The sequence below is a fragment of the Diadema antillarum genome, unplaced genomic scaffold (assembly GCF_040938485.1).
Source record: "Diadema antillarum isolate AM-2024a unplaced genomic scaffold, OU_Dant_1.0 scf00000040, whole genome shotgun sequence".
In the NCBI taxonomy this organism is placed as follows: domain Eukaryota; kingdom Metazoa; phylum Echinodermata; class Echinoidea; order Diadematoida; family Diadematidae; genus Diadema; species Diadema antillarum.
The window spans coordinates 1,497,933-1,521,004 of NW_027270929.1; the positions used below are offsets into that span (position 1 = coordinate 1,497,933).

Genomic DNA, 23,072 nt, shown 5'->3' on the forward strand with positions numbered 1-23,072 from the left:
TTAACTAGATGAGCACAGATTAACAACGTAATTTTAAACAACTGATAGAGTACTGTACCCTATAATAAAGTGGTATATTCCTACATTGACGAGATCCAGCACTTCCGCATACGTCATTACGTATCTCGAAGGAGACGTGACTTTAATTGAGTTTGCGAGATTCAGCGAGACTTTCAAAAGCGCGAGATCGTCTGCTTCTGTTGACCTCTGACCGCACACACCCCCATGACGTAGCGTACACTCGGGTACCAAAATACCGTGTTCTTGTCTACGAGATCCAGCTGAATGTGAATGCTGCATTGTGATCAAGAGCTGCATCGCTCCACTCCGAGATCCTCGGGCGAGGAATCACGCGATCTGCAGTGCAACTGTTACGTCTGAACGAGCCCTCCAGCTAACTTGCTGAAGTTTGCTTCGACACTACAGTATCTAAGCTTCAGATTTGGTTTAGCTCTTTTCTAGTGAGTGGTAGCGTCTGAAAAGTTGAAGGTGCTTCAGCTGTTCAGTTATTAGCAGCAATACAATGAGTTCACTTCCTAATAACCCGGAGCTCCGTCTCAACGACGTCGGAGGCACTGTAGTTCGTCGGAATTTGTTCGGCAGTCCCACTCCCAGGACATTCGCCGCCGCTGCTGCAGCAGCTCCTCAACGTACAGGAGGCAAAAAGACACATCCCGGCAAAGCGATCCTTGCAGGCAAGTACCGGTAGGCTTAAGTTATCATACTTCCTAACCTTTAGGACCTTTGAATATGTCTACCCCCTCCAAACTTTATCATTCATGGGGACAAGTTTGTCATGTTTAACATCAGTCCGGCAGTAATTTACCATACCATAACCAGAGTCCAGACTCCGTTGTTTGAAGGAGAATTGAAACTTTCAATGATAATTCAATAGTTTCATAAATTCAGTGCGGGAAACCCGCTCATGAGGACCGCTCCCGCGTACGAGGACTGCCCCGCCTCATGAGGACCGCCCCCACGCCTCATGAGGCCCAGGGGGGAACGCCTCATGAGGCCCCCTATTCACTTCTTATTCATCTCACATCTGACGTATAAATTGTCGCAACTTTGCACGGTGATTTTTTGTTACACACACATGTCCACTATCCATGATGAAAAGAAGAAAAAAATCCTGTCTGTTTTTTTTTCTTCAAAAATCGAGTTTTAATCAACCGATGCAGAGCGCCCATCAAAACACGGGCGCCAGCGTGTTCGCACAATGCAAGACTGCCGCACCTAGCGGCCTGATCTGACTTTTGAATCAATCCAAGTACAATTTCAGGGTATGAAACTATAACGCATTGCCCACATCTTACAGAAAACCCCATTCGATTTGCTTCGGTGGTCAAAGAGAAATGAGGAATTTTGTAGAGCATGTCAAGAATCTCTTTCCTCCAAGTTCTGTCTATTGTGTAATTTTACATGCAGTTCCAAGTGCTAAACTTGGAAGAATCAGACTCATGACATGCTTTACAACAATCCACATTTCTCTGTGACCGCTTACCCAAATTGAAAGGGGTTTTCTGCAAAATAGAGCTAAGATGTTATATTTTAAGACCCTGAAGTAGCATTTGGACTGTTCAATCATATTGGGTGTTATCAATGCAAAAATCCCATTGTATTTTTTTTTTTTTTGACATACTGTACTACTGTACTTGATGGTACTGATAGTACTAGTGAAAAGTGATAGCGCTAACATGTTAGAAGTCTATTAAAGTACATACATGAACATGGCATTGGTGACTGCGTAGTGTCAAGCTTGTGCTTGGTGGATTTGGAGATGCCCCACTCATCAGTGCGGGGAAGGGGGGGAGGAAGGTGGCAGAACAATTAGCACCCAATTTTTACATTTTCGGCTTCTTGACAATCGTATTTACTTGCGATTGTGACAGATTTCCATCAAACTTGACCATGTATAGCATTCCTAGATCTCACCAGGCAGTACTGTCACCAGGTGATAGGATTTTACTATTTTTTATTTATTTTTTTTCAAATGGGGGGGGGGGGGGGAACCAAGTTGTAGCCCAATTTTCACATTTTTTTTATTTTTTTCTTGTAAATACATGGTCAAATTTTCGGCAAACTTGGCAGAGATTTTTGTTCACCTCTAGCATGAACAAATGGGCACCATGCCTAACTTAGGACCCAAATTTATGAATCTTAAAAGAAAGGTTGTCTTCTTTAAAGGCAGAAATATTCAGGAGTAGTGGCCCCCTTAGGTCCAGGACCAAATTAGGATCCAATTTTTGCATTTTTGTCTTCTTTTTGAAAGCACATCGCCTTGGTCAAATTTTCTACAAAACTTGACAGGTTTTTATTACCAGTGAGCCCTTAAATGGACACCATGTCTTCCAGGAGGTCCCCCAAAGCTCCCCAAGTTTGCTTCACTCTTCTTTCATTCTGCAAAAATGTGTGAAAGATGAACTTGCAATACTTGGGTGAGAGCGAGACCCCAGTTCCCTTGTTTCTGTTCAATGTTGCTGAGCACTGACTTTTGGATTCGCAATTTGTCTTGAGCTGCATCTTACAAGCAAGTGTTGCCTATAAAATCAACTCATTGAGGTTTATCCAAAGTGTGCAACTCTAGTAAAATAGCAAAGTTTGCATCCTAGAGATACTGGGCACTTCAACTTTCACTATGGTGTCTATCCTCGGACCTCACGTTAAACATAGGTCCTACTGTGTGTATTGGCAAGCCCGCATGATGTGATGATAAAAATTCATGTTTAATTGAGGAATATTGTTTAAAACTCCAGGAACTGTCTCTGTGTCTCACAGACCTTTAAAAAAAGACATGATATAGGATACATTCTTGTATTTTTATCATTTTAAGAGAAATTGATAGCACACTTCAATCCACCAACTTTGTAAATGTACTCATATAAATTAAAGGGATGGTATAGTTTTGGTTGAAATGGGGCTTCAGGTTTGCAGCTTTTTTGTGAGATTTATTAAATGAGAAACCTTCTATGAAATATGAAAGAGTACATAATTCTAAGAGGAATTCAATGTTTATTTGATGAATATTTGTTTTGAAATGCCTGAAATGCCAAAAAGCAAAGATGTTCTCAAAAAAGGTGGGACCCACCTTTTATTGGGACCACTTTGTTTCACTTTATCTACATCAGCCTTTTCAAAGCTTGATTTTCATCAAATAAATTTTGAATTCCTCTTGAAATTGTATGCTCTGTCATATTTTATAAGTGATTTCTAGTCATCTAGCAAAAATTTAATCTGAATCCCCAATCTCAACCAAAATTATACCATCCCTATAAGAATAAGTATTGTAAGTCACATCACATGAAGCTCTAGACAAAAGAGTATGAAGCTCTTTGGTATCTCATATCTTAACACTATGACTTTATTGAAAAGAAATGTCAGATATTAGTTTAGTGCAGTGGCGGATCCAGAGGGGGGCGCAAGAGGCGCACGCCCCCCCCCTTTATTTATTGTTAAAAACACAAGAAATAAAAAGAAAAAATGAAATGAAACCCGGAAGTGGCACCAAAAATAATAGTTACGCCCCCCCTTTACAGAATTCCTGGATCCGCCCCTGTTAGTGTACATGGATGATTTTATGCTCTTCCAATTCAGGCTTTTTCTCCTTTTTCTTTCATTTTGTGTGTGTGTGTGTGTGTGTGAAGGTTACAGTGTTTTGAGAGTCTCTTCTCCTTTGATACAACTGTTATATACTGTTTGTACTTGTTCTTGGAACAGATCCAAGTTTGCAGCTTGTCTTCATAAAGTTAGTTCCACAACCATTCTGTTTTTCAAAGAACTATTAGTACCTTGGTACTGGTATTCATTGATTCAGCAGGGCTCAGGGAAATGGTTTTTCATAAAAAAGAAGAAGACGAACATAAGTCTGTGTTTGTGCATAGTGCGTGAACATGTTTGTCGGTGAATAGACCACTTACAAAGGTATTTAACAAGGTGTGTATTAAAAAAATAAATAAATGCTAGCATGCCTGTCTTTGCGAAGCAGTTTCCAAGGCTTTTTGCAATGGATGAATGGGATGCTATTTTTGTATTCTTGTGGCATCAATTTCTTTTTTATATTAAGTAAAGGTACAGGTATGTGACAGCATTCACTGTAATGCCAAGATCCTCATATGTGTGATATGAGTGGTACCAGTATTGTTTTCCCTGTAATGTGTGGAGTACCAGCAGGACCTTTTGCAGGAAGCTCATAAAAATAGATCCCAGTATTTCATAGTGCTGGGCAAATAAATGAGGACTACTGAAAGAAAGAAAAACAAAAGTCTGTATAATGGATTATAGGGACTTTGTCTTAGTTTCTTTCAGACTTTCCCAGTATAATGTTGATGCTGCCTCCTTATGGTGGCTTATGTTGGTGAACAAATTGTCAGACTTTGGTGTCACTCAAGTGACAAATGTGCAGATTAAATGTCATTTTTGATACACTTCTATTTCTTATCTGTAATTAATGTTTGCAAGTTTATTTCTATCTTTCATCTTCCATTTTTCTTTGATTCATGAAAGATTATATTTAATGACAGAACAATATTCATACATTGTATTATGCACCTAGAATTGTAGGATGCTGCAGCCTCATTACCACATTATCAATTGTTGATTGCATAGCCCATCAGTCACCCAAGTGACAAATGACCAGTAAGCTATGGGACGTCATTTCTTATACACTTTAATACAGTTTGCTGTAAATGGTCTATCAATCATTATTGTTTGATATTTCCTTGAATCTCTCTTTTTTTTTTTAGCTGTACATGCATAAAGAACGACTTTGTTTTGGGTGAATACAACTGAGCTGTATACCGTGTCTTATAAACAATACTTGTATTTCACCCTCTAGGATTTTATGCGCAAATATGTGATGATAAGACTCATCATGCACATTTTTTACCTTTCCAGGGAATCATGGTTAGAGAGAATTTTATCTGAAAGGGATGACAATGGTCCATCTTGGTCATTTCAAGGATCTAACGTAGATGCTATGGAATAGGCCCATATGCTATTGTACTAAGCTGTTTTAGATTTTCATTCCAGTTTTCAAGTGAGCTTGTGAACACAAAAGATAGAGCAGTTCATATAGCAAATGTCTAGCATTGGATGTATTTGGGTGTGTGTATACCAGTACATCATTTTACCTATAGATGTGCTGGCTTAGTCTATCTTCTCAAAATTTAAGTCAGATTACTAGAATCTTGAGCAGAAGTATTCTCTCAAAAAATATATGCAATCTCTCACGGTAGAAAATTCAAATTAAAAGGTTCACTGTCTAAATTTAGAATGCAACCTTAATGTGACACATTTGATCCAAATGGCAATAACTTTTTCCTGTGGTAGATGTTATCATTTTTTTTCTCTCATTATGGATTTCATCATTGCTTATCAAAAGCAGACACCTTATACTCATATTTGTTTCATGCATCACTTTAAAATTCAGAGGCAGTAATGAGAGTTACTGCTACATGTAATTACAGCAAAAATTTTGTTAGCACACATTCTATGTATTTATGCATTCAATTAATTATCATGTTGCAAATGGTGTGCAACATTGGATTAAATGACACCAGCCTTCACTAACTGTTTTCCCTCTTTTTACAATGCTTACACATTGACAAAATTCATGAAAAAGTGAAAGGGCTGTAGAAGAGGCAAGCTTCCATTCATTTATTATAACATATATCAAAGAAATTGATTTATAAACAATCATCTCTCCAGTCATTCCAGCAGTCATTGCAGCAACACTGTGGGACACTTTGTTGACTAATCCTAATCATCTGGCGCATGGGTAGCCCCCTTGACTTGCGTGCTGTCTGCAGAGAGAAATCCAATTACAGAATTGCGTGGGTTGGAGGGGAACGTCATCATGGCTATTGATAGATGGGATATATCCACTGCCTCTGACACTATACCTTTCACCTGACATTTGCCTTGGCTGACCAAGCTGCGTCATGTTACATTGTATGTACCATACCATACTAAATGTGTGTCAGCTGTACTGTGTGCGTCTTACTATCATCAACAAACTATTGGCATTGGACCAGAATGCCATCACATTCAAATAAACAGACAACCATGATGACCTGACACACATTGAATCTAAGATCTGGATTTCACAGGCTTACCAGGTACTTTATATGCACAGTGTATTCACAAATATCTCACTGTGTGGTATGCCAAGAATGTCTGTTACTTTAATAATGATGTCTTTGAAGCAATGAACAAATTTATTAAACCTGTATCAAATGCTGATTTAGAACGTTTTTGCATACTAACTACAGGTAATGAAAAGCATTTTGAATATAAAATGTAGTCGATTGTGAACATTTATAATGCAAGCAGGCATCAGCCCTCCCAGTGATGTTAAAGGATAACGAAATTAGTGTTTGGTAAGAAAAAAAAAATACATCTTAGTTGCGATTAGAGTAGCATTGAAAATGTGCAAGTGGTTAATTTTTCTTACTTGATGTATGAAATCCCAATAGACCCAGCTGCCACTGGTATTTTGGTACGATATGAACTCACATTTTATAAAAGTACCCGGTAGGCTTATCATCTCGCAAAATGCAACAACGATGACAAAAGTGTAATAATGTATGGAAAGTAGATCCCCTTTACTCAGACACATCGTGAGAGAGAGAAAAAAATGCTCTACCAGAATTAGCAGTGAGGGAGCATACATGTAGATCTGTTTTGGCTTTGATCGAAATAGGCCTTACATCTTAAAATAAAATGGGCCATCCCAAACAGCATCACTCTGTCTTACCAAAGATACTATACATCAAATTAGGGGGAAAGTCACAACAAAAAAGCCCTGCCAGCCTGGATAAAGTTGAATCCCCTTGTGCAATACAATTCATGTAAACACATCATTTAGAGGCTATACATGCTTTCTTTTTTAAAGTCAGGGGATCTATGTCACACATTTCCATAGGTTCAGAAAATACATTTTGTACCTAGTATGGTATGCATTTTTTTTTTTTTACAGTGAAACAGTTAGTCTTCCTCTGTCCAGAGATTGAGCAGAAATCCCCCTTTAGCAAATTTCAGAACTGAAGTGAAACAAGTTGGTTTACTTCTATGCAGATAATGAAATAGGAAAATATGTTGAATCGTTTATCTGTCTATTCTATAGAATTTGTTAATTTTCCTAATAATGCTTATATCACTGTGAGGAAATGGTTAAAGTGTGAGACCAAAGTGGTCTTTAATTGTATAATATGTACCATATCCTGTGCCCTGGAAATCCGGAACTCATTGTAAATACTGTAGCAGTACACTACACACACAGACACACACAGACACACACACACACACACACACACACACACACACACACATGTAGTACCTGATGATTTGCCTTTACACACTATGTACATGTGTATGTGATTGATACATAGATAACTGGTCAAGTGGTATACATTGTACATCCACAGTGCCTTATTTTCATTCATTTGATATGGTGTTCTATGAGGCATAACACAGCCCCTACCCCCCCCCCCCCCCCCCTCCATGCTATACAAAACCATACTTGTACCCTGGCTCAAAAATTCCAGGTCAGGTCTTCTCTGATTTTTTGGTAGCACTGTTGTTTTCAGCATTTAAGAATCGTACTCCACAGTAATGCCCCCACAAAGTGACTTTCATAGACTGAATGGCTGAAAGAAAACAAGGACTTTATCCTACAAGTATGGCTAGGCTTGCTAACCTCGGTTGTTTGCTGTATAAACAAAACAACTGAAACGTGACAGAAAGACAGAATGATATCTGTCCTCCTGCCCCCCCCCCCTCTCTCTATCTCTCTCTCCCTCTCTCTCTCTATCTGTCTCTCCTATGTAGTAAACTGAAGTAACTCATATTCTTTGGTATAGCTTCTTTTACAGAGCCTTGCATTTTGATTTATAGTCCTTGTTGACCACTAAAAAGAAAGCAGGTTGGTATAATCCATTTCATCCTCTCACAGTTGTCCTGCTGTATAGTATTGGTATTGGGCCAGTGATGTCTGGTTAAATTACAACACTCAACTCACAAGACGAGCTACCCTTCAAATTTTTCTGCAGGTGGTATCGCTGGCGGGATCGAAATCTGCATCACATTCCCGACAGAGTATGTAAAGACCCAGCTCCAGCTGGACGAAAGGGCCGCCAAGCCACTGTACCGAGGGCCCATCCACTGTGTGAAGCTGACCGTACGAGACCATGGGGTCAGGGGTCTCTACAGGGGCCTCAGTCCGCTACTCTACGGATCTATACCAAAGTCTGCCGTCAGGTACGTGTGCAGATCGAAACCCCTGGCCTTTAGATGGGGAATGAAACCCAAGTATCAAAGGGATGGTATACAGTAGTATTGAGTGAATGCAAAAGTATCAGTAGAATTACTAGAACACAGTAATTGAAGTTTGAGGAAAATCTGCCAATCTGTTCAAAAGTATAAATAAATTGTTAAAGTTCGGTACAGTAATCACTGGATAGGAAAATTACAACATTTCGTGATGTCACAGTCAACAATGATGGGAAGAAAATACAAAGAAATTCTTTTGAATGTCATATGTGATTAAAAGTACACATTCCTTCCACTTGCTCCTGACAAAAAGGTGATGTTATTTGATCCACCTTCTGAAAGAGACAAGCCAAGCGCTTTTTCATTATGGTAGAAAATAAAATATGTTAATTTTTAATATTTTCTTTATATATCTTTATTGTCCATGTGTGACAGGAAAGCACATTTCAAGAAAAGAGCTCTTCTAATATTTGAATGCTTCCAATTCTAACATAGATTTTGTCTGTAGATGGCTTATATTTGCTTCCAAATGTTGCTTTAAACAGCTGCCATTGTTTAATGATTTAGAAATTTTTTGCATTGAAAATTATATCATTATTTTTAGTGATTTGCATAAAAGTTTTACTATCCAAATAATGTCTTAAAACATTTGTACACTCTTGAGGGAAAACAGACCATATGAGCATATTTACTTTTCTAAAATTACCCCATGGGATTGATGTACTTGTACATGGCAGAAATAAATTACTCCAATTATCTTGCCAATATCAGGTTGCACATTAACTGGAGCTTAGCACAGCTATACTGACACCAGTTGTTTACACTGCAAAACACACAGACAGAAACTCTGCGCTAAGTTCATGCTGCCGATCGCATTAAGAGCTGCTGTACTTTATATGTAGTATTACAGGGACTGTACAGTACTGGTTGAGGTGGGGATTCGTGTTTTGAACATTCCTAAATGAGATAATGAGAAACCTCTTATGAAATATGAAAGAGTATGTAATTTTAAGAAGGGTTCAACGTTTACTTGATGAAAATTGGTTTTCAAATGGCTGAGATATATCCAAAAAGGTGATAATGATAAAAGGCGACAGGCCACGCCTTTTATTAGGATCTCTTTGTTTCACCTTGTTTTTGGATATCTCAGCCATTTCAAAACCGATTTTCATCAAATAAACTTTTGATACCTCTTAGAATTGCATGCTATTTGACATCTCATAGAGTGGTTTCTGAATATCTCGCAAAATGTTAAAAGCTAAATCCTCACCTCAACTAGAATTGTACACACCCTTTAATAGAGTAGAGAGAAGGGATAAGGATTTGGTGACAGGTGATGTTCAGTGAATCTGTCGACTTCAAACTGAGCCACTGTTTAGGCATTGAGTCACACTTTTCATTAAGAATCTGATCAGCTCTTTGCCATGTAGTCTTTGTTTCAAGACTCAGTTTCATTTCAGGTCACGCTTTCATGCTCGTCCAGATAGTACCTTTTTGGCTTTGAGAAGTCATCAGTATCAATTACAGTGAAATAGGAAAGATGATTGAATTGTCTTTGAATGTACCAAATCTTCAGTAGAGGTTCCCCAGCGAGTGTGGATTCACACTGAACTGCCAAAGATTGCTTGATTGAACAGATTCTGGTAATGCTTAAAGGACAAGTTCACGTTCACAGACATGTGGGTTGAGTGAATGCAGCAAAAACACATCAGTGAAAGTTTGAGGAAAATCAGACAATCCGTTCTAGAGTTATGCACATTTGAAGTTTCTGCTCACTGAAGGCTGGATGAGAAGACTACTATAGCTTGTGATGTCACATGAGTGCAACGATATAAAGAAAATATAAAGAAAATTCAACATATTTTCACTTTCCTCGCTTAATAAAAGGTCTTATGACTTCCCTCTTTCAGAAGGCAAGGGGAATAATATTACCCTTAACATACGTCCGTGACAAGTTGAGGAAATGTACACTTTTTTCAAAAAGTAAAATTTTGTGAAATTCTCTTTTTATTTTCTTTATGTCGTTGTACGCATATGACATCATACACTGTAGTAGTCTTCTCATCCAGCAGTAACTGCGCAGAGACTTTAAAAATTCATAACTTTTGATCGGATTTTCCGATTTTCCCCAAACTTTCAATGATGTGTTCTACTGATATTGTTGCATTCACTCAGTCCACATGAAGGTGAACTTGTCCTTTAAAATGGAATACCAGCATCACCACCATTGCGGAGCTTCCACCTGTCCCTGATCTGGAAAAACAAATGGAATTACCTCCTCTTGTCCCAACAAGAGAATGCAAAAGCCTCGCTTAATTGTTAATAAGGGGGACGGAACCCAAATATACTTGTGGATTGAGTGAATGTGGTGATATTAGTAGGACACATCAGTGAAATGGTTTGAGAAAAATCAGACAATCCATTCAAAAGTTGTGAATTCTTAAAGTTTTGGTGCAGCCATCACTGGATTGAAAAGACTACTACAGTTGTGGTGTCACATATGAAGAATGATAACATGAAGAAAATACACACAATTTTGTTTTAATAATTTTGTGTGTGTGTGTGTGTGAAAATGCACATTCCTTCGACTTGTTACTGACAATAGTGACATACAATGTTTGATGAGAGTAATAATATTCCCCCTTCTTTTTGACAGAGGTAAGTCAAGTGCTCTTTCATCACCAGTGAAAATATGTTTTCACTGTCATTGATGTGTTCTACTACTCTGCATTCACTCAATCCAGTAATATTTGGGTTTCATTCCCCAATATCTGATTTCACCAGCTGAAATGCATGTTATAAACGCTTTACCCGGGCATCTCAATTATTTAATGTGCAAATGTCACCAGCACAACACTTCATTGAGAATATGTACACGTATGTTAAGGATATGCAGCACAGGGTTAGTCAGTTCACCTCAAAGAGGGCATGCAGTTAACTTAATAATAGGGAAGGTACCTGCATAATTCTGACTGTCAATACGACGCAAGCAACTGGGTAGGGACGTTGTGTGTACTCACTCAGAGCTGGTACTTCTGGAGGTAGGAGTACCACTTGAGGGGTGCATGCATGTAAGTGAGAGAGGGCCAGGGAAATTTGGAGGTGTATTTGATCAGCTGTGGCTTTACATGTTGTGGAGAAGATGGTGATAGTTCATGAGAGAGTAGATCAAACTGACGTAAAAATTCATACCTGTACATGAATGTTTGCAATACATAGAGTGTGCAATGTAGAGAGTAGCAGGCAGCTAGAAAGTAGAATGTACTACTAATAAGTAATTTTACATCCTTCTTATATTGATGATTTAAAGTGTAACTTGGATAGGAAGTAGAACATTTCAAAGCAATATGAAAAAAGGTATTGATGCTAATTAAAACAAATTTTATTATCTGGAACCGTTATGTTTTGCATTATTGACACATATTGTATTATCTTTATCTATTATAAAATTATTGTTTAAAGGGCATAGCTAGTAACTGATCAGTGGGAATCAGTGGGAATGCTGGGGGATGATTGTTCTGATCCATGTGGGGTTCATTTAAGAGTAAATTATATCTGTTGTCATGTGAAAATTATTTGCTTCAGAATGGTCTTATATTCAAATAATATGCAGTTCAATGTTTCCAGGTTTAATAGCATGCCTGTACAGTGTCGGGGCGATTGTTAACAGGCCGTTAACGATCGCCCTGTCACTGTACAGGCTTGCTAACCTGGAAACATTAAACTGCACATTACTTGAATATGAGACCATTCTGAAGCAAATAATTTTCACACAACAATAATGTACTCTTAAATGAATCCCACAAGGATTGGAACAATCATCCCACAGCATTCCCACTGATTCCCACTGATCAGTTACTAGCCATCCCCTTTAATTCATTATTGTGATTCAGGATAATGATAATAAACATTATTTGAATTGCCATCATTAATGAAAATTATAATAAATTATAATTAATTAAAAGAGAGAAAAGGAGATATTGCTATTGTTAAACCCAAAACAAAAACTTAGTTCTCGATTGACATATGAAATTAAGTTTGGCATCCATCATTATCACGTCAACATAAAAAGCATCCTACACATTCATATCTTGCATGGTGTACGTCTATAGGCTGACCATGGAATATAACCACTGACTTCAAGGTGATATTGATTATTGCTGGATTATAACAATCCTCTCAGCTGCAGGCTCCTAAATCAAATTGACATTTCACTCTGGTGAAATGGCACGAGCACTCTTATCAGGCGTGCCAGGGCACTTCGGGAACGTGAGGGCAATTGATGTACACGCAGCTCCCACAGATATGCCCATGATCTTTAACCATGAAAATTGCAAATAACAGTACCGATGCTATCAACACTACACTCACAGTGTACGTTTTTATGAGCACAAATCTTGTGTGTATTTTACAAGGACCTCCTGAAAATCAACACCACAGGATATTGAAAAGAAACTGAAACAGTGGCTCTTAGGTAATTGACAGATCACACAAGAGATAAATTGTTTCCGGCTATGTATTATCTATTGTGTAGTAGCTTTTTTTAGTGTATATTCTTCAGCTAAGTTTCATTTTGTAAATTGCAGTTCAACATCTTTTGACTTAAATGAAATCTGGAGTGTCGACCATGAATTTTATATTTATTCTTTAAAAAATGTTTTCCACATTTGTTTGTTCAAAACATTGTGATCTCCTGATATTTGTCATTGTAGATATTTTTATTGTTGAAGTCAAACAATTTTTCACTGTTCTCTTCAACAATCATATAGTAAAGAAAAAAGATGATTGACAATTAACCTGGGGCACATATCTACCTGCAGCCTAAGAGAAAAGTGCAAACTATCATAATTACTTAAATTGTAGTAGGTCATAAATAGTGGGGATAAGCATCAGTCAGATGTTACAGCTATGTAAATCATCAGCTGTCTGAACTGTAAAATTTAGTGTACACTGATTAAAAGATAATTCACAATTTATTCACAGTACATTGCTATTGATGTATATGAACCACACCACAGAGCAGTATGGGGGGGGGGGGGCATTTCATCAATTGTTTTGTCAGTGATTTTCACAGACAAATTTGCTCTCAGCCAATCAGATGCCAGGATTTCTGTAGCTTAGAGTGGTTGTCGGTGACTGACAAGTTTCATGAAATGCTGCCCTTGTTATCAGAGATGTCCAATGTCCGTGTGGACTCATTTAAATGTGTACACAATTTTACACTGGGAGAGTATTGATGTGGGTGCATGGTTGCGTTAATGGTGAAATATGGATTGTGAACAGTTGACCCGTGTAGTAGTCATAATAATGCACTGTACCAGGTACTGATAGGGATGTTTGCAAAAACAGTTACCTCGGTATCCAGTGTGTGCAAGTTCCTGGATTTCCCTTTGTTTTGTGTATAATCTCTCTATCTGAGTGTGTGTGTGTGTGTGGGGGGGGGGGGTGATCAGCTCTTTGGATGCAAATCATATTACATGGGAGCATCCTAATACATTATGCATACTTCAAGCTAGGAACCAGATGTTATGGGTATAGACAGGTCTAATGTACAATCCCACCATATTATTCCACAATGTCTGCCATGTTGAGCGACAGGATGTGCAGCAGCTGATGTGACCTTCTCTAAATCTCTACCCTCAGTGTCATCAGGGCCCTGTTGCATAATACTATATAGTAACTTTACATGCAGTGAATAGTAGCTCCGCAATCTATGTTAACCATCAATAATTTCTTGGCTTTGATTGGCTTTGATTCACTATGGAATTGTGCTGCTACCAACTTACCACTGATGTGATGTTACTATAGTTCTATGCAACGGAGCCCATGGCACTTGGGTTAATTTTTTTTTTTTTTTTAGGTGAAAGAGGCACGTAGCAGAACACTCCTCTTACATGCTGTTATTGTTGTGATTGACACAATGTTAAGTCTGGCTTGCATGAAGTCATGAAGCTAAGGCATCATCTTATCACCTCCGCCAAGCCGCGCCAAGGGAGGAGGTTATGTTTTTGTTACCTTTGGTTTGTGTGTTCGTTCATTCGTTTGTTCGTTAGTTACTTTGTCCTTGTGCAAAATAACTCAAAAAGTAGTTAAGGGATTGGGATGAAACTTGCAAGAAAGGTTGAGAATGACACAAGTAACAAACGATTAATTTTTGGTAGTGATCCGAGAATTTTGGGGGAATTTATGAATGATTTTTGATGTTTTGGCAGGTAGGGTCAATGAACTTGGGAGTTCAGGCTGTGCGTATTGGAGGTTTGCCTGCGCGCACTATAAAGTGCGTGCTCTAGTTTCTCCTGGGGCGAGGCGCGCCGTGCAGCTGAGGGTTTATGACGTAACAAAGGCTTCTATATCGGGATATCGGGCGACTTTCAGCACACAATGCTATAAGTACTTATGGGTGGAAATTACTGATATCTCTATGGAAGAACAAGATCAGTGGTGGAAATGAGCTGCATGCTTGGCGGAGGTCTGTGCTCTCAGAGTGCTTTTCTAGTTATATCTGTGGGTGATGTAGATCTTCAAATCAAATGACATATTAAATTTTCATATACCTAACACATTTGTTGTCGTTTAACTTTGGCGTAGTGTCTGCAGGATTTTAGATTTATTTTGATATTGTACAATAGTTCCTTCACCCAAATGACAGTTGCCAGTTTGGATATGTTGTTCTATTTCATCATTCTTTGCACTCTGTGTATTGATAAAGAACTGTGTAATACACATATTGACTTTATTATATCTTAAAATCATACATATTATAGCATTGGCAAATATTTGCGTTGTCATAAAATCATACATGTATACATTTCATTTGTATTGTAGTGCAAGCTTTGTATTATTTGAGGCAATGTCACTGTCACCTTTGTATGATCAGAAAAATAATCACTGTTATGCTGTGCTGATGTGCAACCATGTATACACTTGAGGAGTTTGTTCGCAAAAACCGATAAGTCAATATTTGAAGTACGGTCTCTGTCATAAAGTACTAAATGATACATTTCAAATGATATATTGGTCATATAAGGTACATTTTTGTCCCCGCCGAACGAGTTCGAGCAGGGGACTATGAAACGGGCTCCGTACGTGTGTGTGTCCGTGTGTCCGTCCGTGTGTCCGTCCGTCCGTGTGTCCGTGTGTGCGTCCGTGTGTGATCAAAATCTTCAATTTGCTACTTCTCTGTCATTTATGAGCCAATTTTGATTCTGTTTGCTTTATATGATAGCACTACATGGGAGCTTTGAAACTTCTACACAGAATTTCAGTCGTGACCTTTGACCTTGACCTTTGACCTATATTGTACATTTTGCTACAAAATGCTACTCCTTCGCCATTTCTAACCCGATTTCGATTCCGTTTGCTTTATGTAATGGCACTAGGTGAGGGCTTCAAAACTTCTACACAGAATTTTGACCTTTGACTTCTTTGACCTTTGACCTTGATTTTTTGACCTATATTGTACATTTTGCTACAAAATGCTACTCCTTCGCCATTTCTAACCCGATTTCGATTCCATTTGCTTTATGTGATGGCACTAGGTGAGGGCTTCAAAACTTCTACACAGAATTTTGACCTTTGACTTCTTTGACCTTTGACCTTGATTTTTGACCTATATTGTACATTTTGCTACGAAATGCTACTCCTTCGCCATTTTTAACCCGATTTCGATTCCGTTTGCTTTATATGATGGCACTAGTTGAGGGCTTCAAAACTTCTACACAGAATTTTGACCTTTGACTTCTTTGACCTTTGACCTTGATTTTTGACCTATATTGTACATTTTGCTACGAAATGCTACTCCTTCGCCATTTTTAACCCGATTTCGATTCCGTTTGCTTTATATGATGGCACTAGTTGAGGGCTTCAAAACTTCTACACAGAATTTTGACCTTTGACTTCTTTGACCTTTGACCTTGATTTTTGACCTATATTGTGCATTTTGCTACAGAATGCTACTCCTGCGCCATTTCTAACCCGATTTCGATTCCGTTTGCTTTATGTGATAGCACTAGGTGAGGGCTTCAAAACTTCTACACAGAATTTTGACCTTTGTCTTCTTTGACCTTTGACCTTGATTTTTGACCTATATTGTACATTGGCTACAAAATGCTACTCCTTCGCCATTTCTAACCCAATTTCGATTCCATTTGCTTTATGTGATGGCACTAGGTGAGGGCTTCAAAACTTCTACACAGAATTTTGACCTTTGACTTCTTTGACCTTTGACCTTGATTTTTTACCTATATTGCACATTTTGTTACAAAATGCTACTTCCGGCGGGGACATATGTTACGCACCGCGTAATTTCTACTTTTCCTTGTTTAAGTTATGGTCAAAAGAAGCAAACATTTTCTCATTATTCTCTTTATTTTTCTTGACCTTTAATCGCTAATATCTCCATTTGGCAAATATGGACTTATCGGTTTTTGTGAACAAACTCTTCACTTGTTTCATTTTCAGTATTAAGAAAGCACATGATGATATGTGAGAGCACTGCTATCATCTTTCTTGTCAACTTTCAAATTTCTGATCCACTACCCTCAGATTTGGCGCGAACGAATACTTGAAGACCAAGTGGCGTGACAGTCACAATGGTGCCCTCAGCAAGACGGGCAGCTTGGTGTGCGGCCTGGGCGCAGGGGTCAGCGAGGCCATCTTGGCCGTGACCCCAATGGAGACGATAAAGGTCAAGTTCATCAACGACCAGACGTCGGCCAATCCACGGTACCGAGGCTTCTTCCACGGGCTGCGAGAGATCATCAAAACTCAGGGTAAGTAGGAAATGTTTGAATTTCCCGAAACAGATCCACCATCCCCACCGAAAAGTGAATTTCAGTTGAGAACAACTCTACAAAATTGATAATTTCAAAGTGAACATGTCTTACTGTCACTGGGGAGACAAAACCTCGTATCTACAAAATGTCAAATGTTCAGGAGAGCAAAAAAATACATGGCAGCCAAAGCACTATATCAAATGGGATAGCTTTTCCTTTGTCATGCCATGGTGGCTTCATTTTTGGGGTAAGACAGCTAGGATTTGGACAGGACATCACTTAACTGATTTGACCATTAATCCCCCCAAAATAGTCATTTTCACCAAAATATGAGATACAAGGCCTTGTCACCCCTGTGACGATATGTACCTGGATATTTGTCATTCTTCACTGTAGATTGCCTGTGGTAAGTTCAAAAATGGAGAAATGAAAGTTATGAGCAAAATCACTGCAGAGGTACAAAACAATTTTATAGAGGTTTTTATCACACATCTCCCCATCCCCCTCAAGAAAAAATGAATAAATGAAAAAATAATGAATAAATATAAAAAAGAGAGCTTATAACTGAGTGAACACCATCATTTTGCTAACATTGGAATATGATTAATTGCATAATTCACAGTTATGGATTTTCACATGGTGCATATTGTGCACCTGTAGACATTCTATGTGTGCTAAATGTCATAGTTATTTGTTTTTCTTGTGGAAGTAGTGTATAAGTATCCAAAATAACATTTGAGTGGATGCCTGGTTCCCACATGAGGAAATAGAATGAAGTATTAAATGGGACACATACTTTGCGATGTGTATGAAAATCTGATTTGAATGGTAAAGATTGAAAAGCATTCAATAGCACAGAGGTGAGTTACAACTACATTGTATAAGAAAGCAAGAGTGTATTGTCTAATAAGATCCTCTTACATGTATGCACCAAATGATGTACGAGAGAGGTGAGGTGACAATGAGCCGAACTGAAAGTTTGGGTCACTTTCATCTTAGAATTCTATAGTGTTCATGCTTGTCCCTCATGAGAATATTAATTCTCACATATGATTCATCATGCCCTACTCGGGGTACCCCTGTAAACCGGGGTATGGCATTATAGCACCATCCCATGTCTATCATCATACAGTTATGCCAGCTGCAATGTTATCAGGGCGACTATTTTCTCATCATCAGCACTGTCATTAATTGGCACGGTGATAATGATCCCAATACTGATTTTCCTTTCATGTTAACTTGTGTAATCTAGACAACTAATCACAATGGTAATAAAAATTTCACTGAGTAACTATTTAAGAATTTATTATTATTACAGTATTATTATTAGACCCCACCCCCATAAATAATTTTTACACATTTTTTGGTAACCCAGAGACCAGGTACTGTGCAAAAAAAAAAATAATAATTCAACAAAACGGTGAATTTTCATTTGGTACCGCAGGGTACCAAATGTTGCGTCATATGAGGAAATGTGATAGATTCTGAATAATGTCATAAAACTTGGTGTACACACCAATGTTACAGTATTTAACAGAACGTAGAGTAAAGATTGAATATATTAAAAGTCCCATTCTCTGTCTGTTTTCATCACCCCTCTCCACCCCACAACTCCTTTGATCCCACCCCAGGTCTGCGAGGCACTTACCAAGGTCTGTCCGCCACCATCATGAAGCAAGGCAGCAACCAGGCCATTCGCTTCTTCGTCATGGACTCCCTGCGGGAATGGTACCGCGGCGGCGACCCCAACAAGTACATCAACCCCCTAATCACCGCCTGCTTCGGCGGGATCGCTGGCGCGGCCAGTGTGTTCGGCAACACCCCACTGGACGTGGTCAAAACTCGCATGCAGGTGAGTTGGAGGAGAACAAGTACTGCAGTTTGCATTGTTTGACAAAATCATTCCATGCCAGAAAAATTATAATTTTGCATGTTGTGATTGCAGATAGCAACTCCTTTAGATAGGTAAAGAAATTTTCTGAGTGTATTTTGTGTATGTTTGATCACTCTATAATAGGGAGCTTTAGATTTTAGACACGCAGACGTTCAAAGGGAAAAAAACATGGTCTGAGCGTGCGCAGTAGCGCAAGTCAAGTTACTGCGCACGCTCAGACCATGTTTTTTTCCCTCTGAACGTCCGCGCGTCTAAAATCTAAAGCTCCCTAATGTTGCATACTTGCCAACTTGTCCTACTTTTATCAAAATATTTGTTTTTTTTTCTTTTTTTGTTGTTGTTGTCAGGAAATTGAAGAAGAAGCTTTATTGAATGTTGTGTTCCTATTCTTTGACCATCTGTTCATGGTGAATTATAGGAGATTGATTGAAATTCCTATTTTTTTTGCAAATTTTACTACCAATTGTTCGTGTTTGTTCAGGTGCAGAGTTCACTGGTATGATTTAGTATGTGCTTTATTTACAGACTTGGAGGGTTTTTTTTTTTTATTCTAGAGAGAGAGAGAATGAAAGGTTGCCAATTTGAGAAAAATAATAAAAGTGATTATAAGGGAGAAAATGTGAGTATTGTTGAGTGTTATGTTTCAAGATCATATGCACTAATGCAGAATTGGTGCAGTAGGTAACAAAAGACCAGCCACATGATCGCAAGAGTAAAGTGCTAATATGGCAGATTGAGGAGTGCTGCCATGAGGTTCACATTTCCCACCATTTTTTTTAACACAAACATTCTCTGAATGCCAGCATGCTTTAGAGGATGTTCACCTTCATATACAGATGGATTGAGTGAATGTAGCAATATTAGTTGAATAAATCAGTGAAAGTTTGAGAAAAACCGGACAATCCGTTCAAAAGTTATGATTTTTTTTGTGTGTGCGTTTCTGTTAATAACTGCTGGATGAGAAGACTACTACAATTTGTGATGTCACATGTGTAGAATGATAAAAGGAAAATATATCATAGAGAGAATCTTTTTTTTTTTTGAAGTTGTTTTTGGGTTTTTTTTACAAGTTCATATTCCCTCAATTTTTTGCTAACATATGTCAAGGGTAATGTTATTCACTCTGCCTTCTGAAAGAGGCAAGTCAAGTGCTCTTTGATTATGCAAGAAAAGTGAAAATATCTTGAATGTTCTATATTATCTTTATATTATTCTTGGTGACATCACAAGCTTTAGTAATCTTCTCATACAGTGATGGTGGCAATGAAACTTTAAAAATGTATAACTTTTGAACGGATTGTCCGATTTTCCTCAAACATTCACTGATGTGTTCGACTAATATTGCTGCATTCACTCAACCCACATGTATATGAAGGTGGACTTGTCCTTTAATCACTGACACATTACATCATCTGTTACTCAAAGTGTCCAAGCACTTTTCCTTTTGACATTCTCAAGCTAGCTCCAATCAGTGTACTATGCGAGTAAAACTCCACCTACGTGTAGAATTAGTAGTGAGCAAGAATGAAATCTTGTCATCATGGTCATTCTCCACTTGATCTCCATTAAGATTGTATGACAGGGACTTCAGGTGAAAGTGGTCCATCAAAATCACCATCCCAACATTATTTCTTTCTTCTGTTACAGGGTCTGGATGCCCATAAGTACAAGAACACATGGGACTGCATTGTTAAGATCTGGAAGTACGAGGGTGCAAAGGCGTGAGTATTCAATGCCATTTTAAATGCACACACAGGTTGAGAAATCAGTGGCCCTTAGACGGCGCTATTTCGATGTATCTGCCTAAACGCCACCACATCAATAGCACTGGGATCTATGCATTTCATCGTGCATTTCTGATGATGATGATGATGATGATGATGATCGATGCTTTCACGTTGTACACCAGATGGTAGTCTTGCAGATAGTTGAGGGTATGGCAGTGTTTATAGGCAATAGAAGATTGTTCTCTTATAAAAGGGACACAGGAAAGCTACATGTATTTTGTCATTGACCATACTGTTTCCATGCAATTTCAGTACGCTAATTTTACTGAAATGCACAGTGCCGTAATGTTTGCCCTCAGAAATCTACGAAGTGTTGTGTGTCAGAAACTTTAAAACAAAAATTGTAACCAACTATTTTGTGCATTTCTGCATCTTCATATTTACAATCCATAGTATGATTAATATATCTAAATGCAAATATATGTGTGTGGTTGTGATGATGATGATTAATGGTAGGAATTAATTTTTTTACCCTTTTCCTGAATTCAATCCCTGCTCTCTCAGATTCTACAAGGGCACACTACCACGTCTCTCACGTGTCTGTCTCGACGTCGCCCTGGTGTTCGTCATCTACGATGAGGTGGTGAAAATCCTCAACAAGGCATGGCCTACGGAGTAAGAAGACCTGCTCTGCCCTGAGTTTTATGTGATGTGGATGCGCGCCCACTTGCAGCAAGCTTGGACCCCCCTCAAGGAGCAATGGATTGATCCAACAGACACACAAGCTTGTCTATAAGCCAGCATGCACAGCCAAAAGAGTTTTGTATAGGATGTACTGTTAGGGGCTGGTAACCATTAATTGTTGGTATTAAGCTCTTAATAATCAGCCACTTGGACAGGGGAAAAATTAACTGGGATGATAAAGAGTAAACACTGGCAGGTCATAGGCATAAATTTTAGTTCATATTTGTTTCTTTTGTGAAAAATCATATACTTTATAGATAACTATGCTGTAAAAATTCAGTTTCTTAAGCAGTGGCCCATGCTGTGTGGCTCAATTTGTGAAATTACAGGTGTATGTTTATTTGAGCAGGTCAAGTGAAATATTTCATAGGAAAAACTAATTTTGGTTTGTTTGTACATATTTGTTACTAGTTTATTTGATTAATGTTTTATGTATCTACACATAGCTCTTAAAAGTTTAATATTTTGAGGTAAAGTGAATCATTTGAAGGGAGCACTTTGTTTGAATTCAGTTGTATTCAACTCAACATAAATGCACAAAAGGGGCACTCTTGTATGTACTTTTGTTTAGTTAGATAGCTAGCCCTGTTTTGCTCCCTCTCTCTCTCTGTATTTCTGTCACCTGATCATCTCAAGGCATGGAGGGATGATAATGATAGATTGTAATAAGTCTTGGTCACTGCCTTAAGTCTCATGGATCACCCGATAGTTGTGCTCAACTGTAAGACGATAAGAATTAGAGATGCCGTCCTGTATTATTATAGGTATTTTCTTAATGTTCTGCGTCGACGCGAATGCATATACATGAGTCCGACAGAAATAGACTATACTTCAAACAGGTCTGTGTTATAGAAAATAGCAGGCCTAACATACATTTATGATTGTTCTGCATGTGTAAAGTTCAAGTGATGTCATAGACACCAGAATGAACAACAAATTTAATTCTGAGTATAGTTTGGTAATCTTTGCTTGCAAAAGAACATGGAAGCTCTTGTTGAAAGCAGGTACTCAGTATCTGGGTAGAGCGCAAACTGACAACTCATGGCTGGAAACACCTGGGGGGCGTTTCATCAACGAGTTCGTCTGAGGTTTTCACTGACAAATTTGCTATCAGCCAATCAGACGCAAGGATTTCAGTAGCTTTTAACAGTAATGTTGTCAGTGTAAATCACTGACAAAAAGTTTCATGAAACGGTCCCCTGATGTTTGAATAAAGAATTTAATGCATTTTCTTGACAAAGATCAAATTAGTGGTTATACCACATTTCTTTTCCAACATGCCCCATGTGAGAAATTTAATTCCATGATTCACATTGCAATATCAATTTACATTGTAGATGAAATATTATTAATTTTACAGAAAGGGCTTTGGCTATTTTAACAGTGAAAGGGGAAAATGATAAATCAGTCAAATTCAAATATTTGGTGCTTATGCTCCAGCCAAATTAGAACTGTTCCTCAACATAGCTTGTGATTGGATACCAAAGCCCTGCATGAATGAAAGGCCTGTTGCATATTGTAATGCCAGGTTTAATGTCTTGATTTGTGTAGGTTTTACACAGTGCAAGGAAAGACACCGTCCTACTAGCCTTACTTAAGATTGGTGTTTATACATTGCATGGAGCGTGTATAGCTCTGCAAATGAGGCAGTGAAATCATCCTTAC

At 38.3% G+C, this 23,072-nt stretch overlaps 1 protein-coding gene across 1 annotated transcript; it reads left to right on the forward strand.

The window, feature by feature from the left end:
• The first annotated feature begins 367 nt into the window (after positions 1 to 367).
• LOC139711943 (tricarboxylate transport protein, mitochondrial-like) lies at positions 368 to 20,689 on the forward strand. The gene is made up of 5 exons (XM_071623796.1): positions 368 to 695; positions 8,049 to 8,256; positions 16,813 to 17,039; positions 18,674 to 18,894; positions 20,584 to 20,689. The coding sequence occupies exons 1-5, from the start codon at positions 524 to 526 to the stop codon at positions 20,659 to 20,661; spliced, it is 906 nt and encodes a 301-aa protein (XP_071479897.1). The 5' UTR covers positions 368 to 523; the 3' UTR covers positions 20,662 to 20,689.
• Positions 20,690 to 23,072: the final 2,383 nt, after the last annotated feature.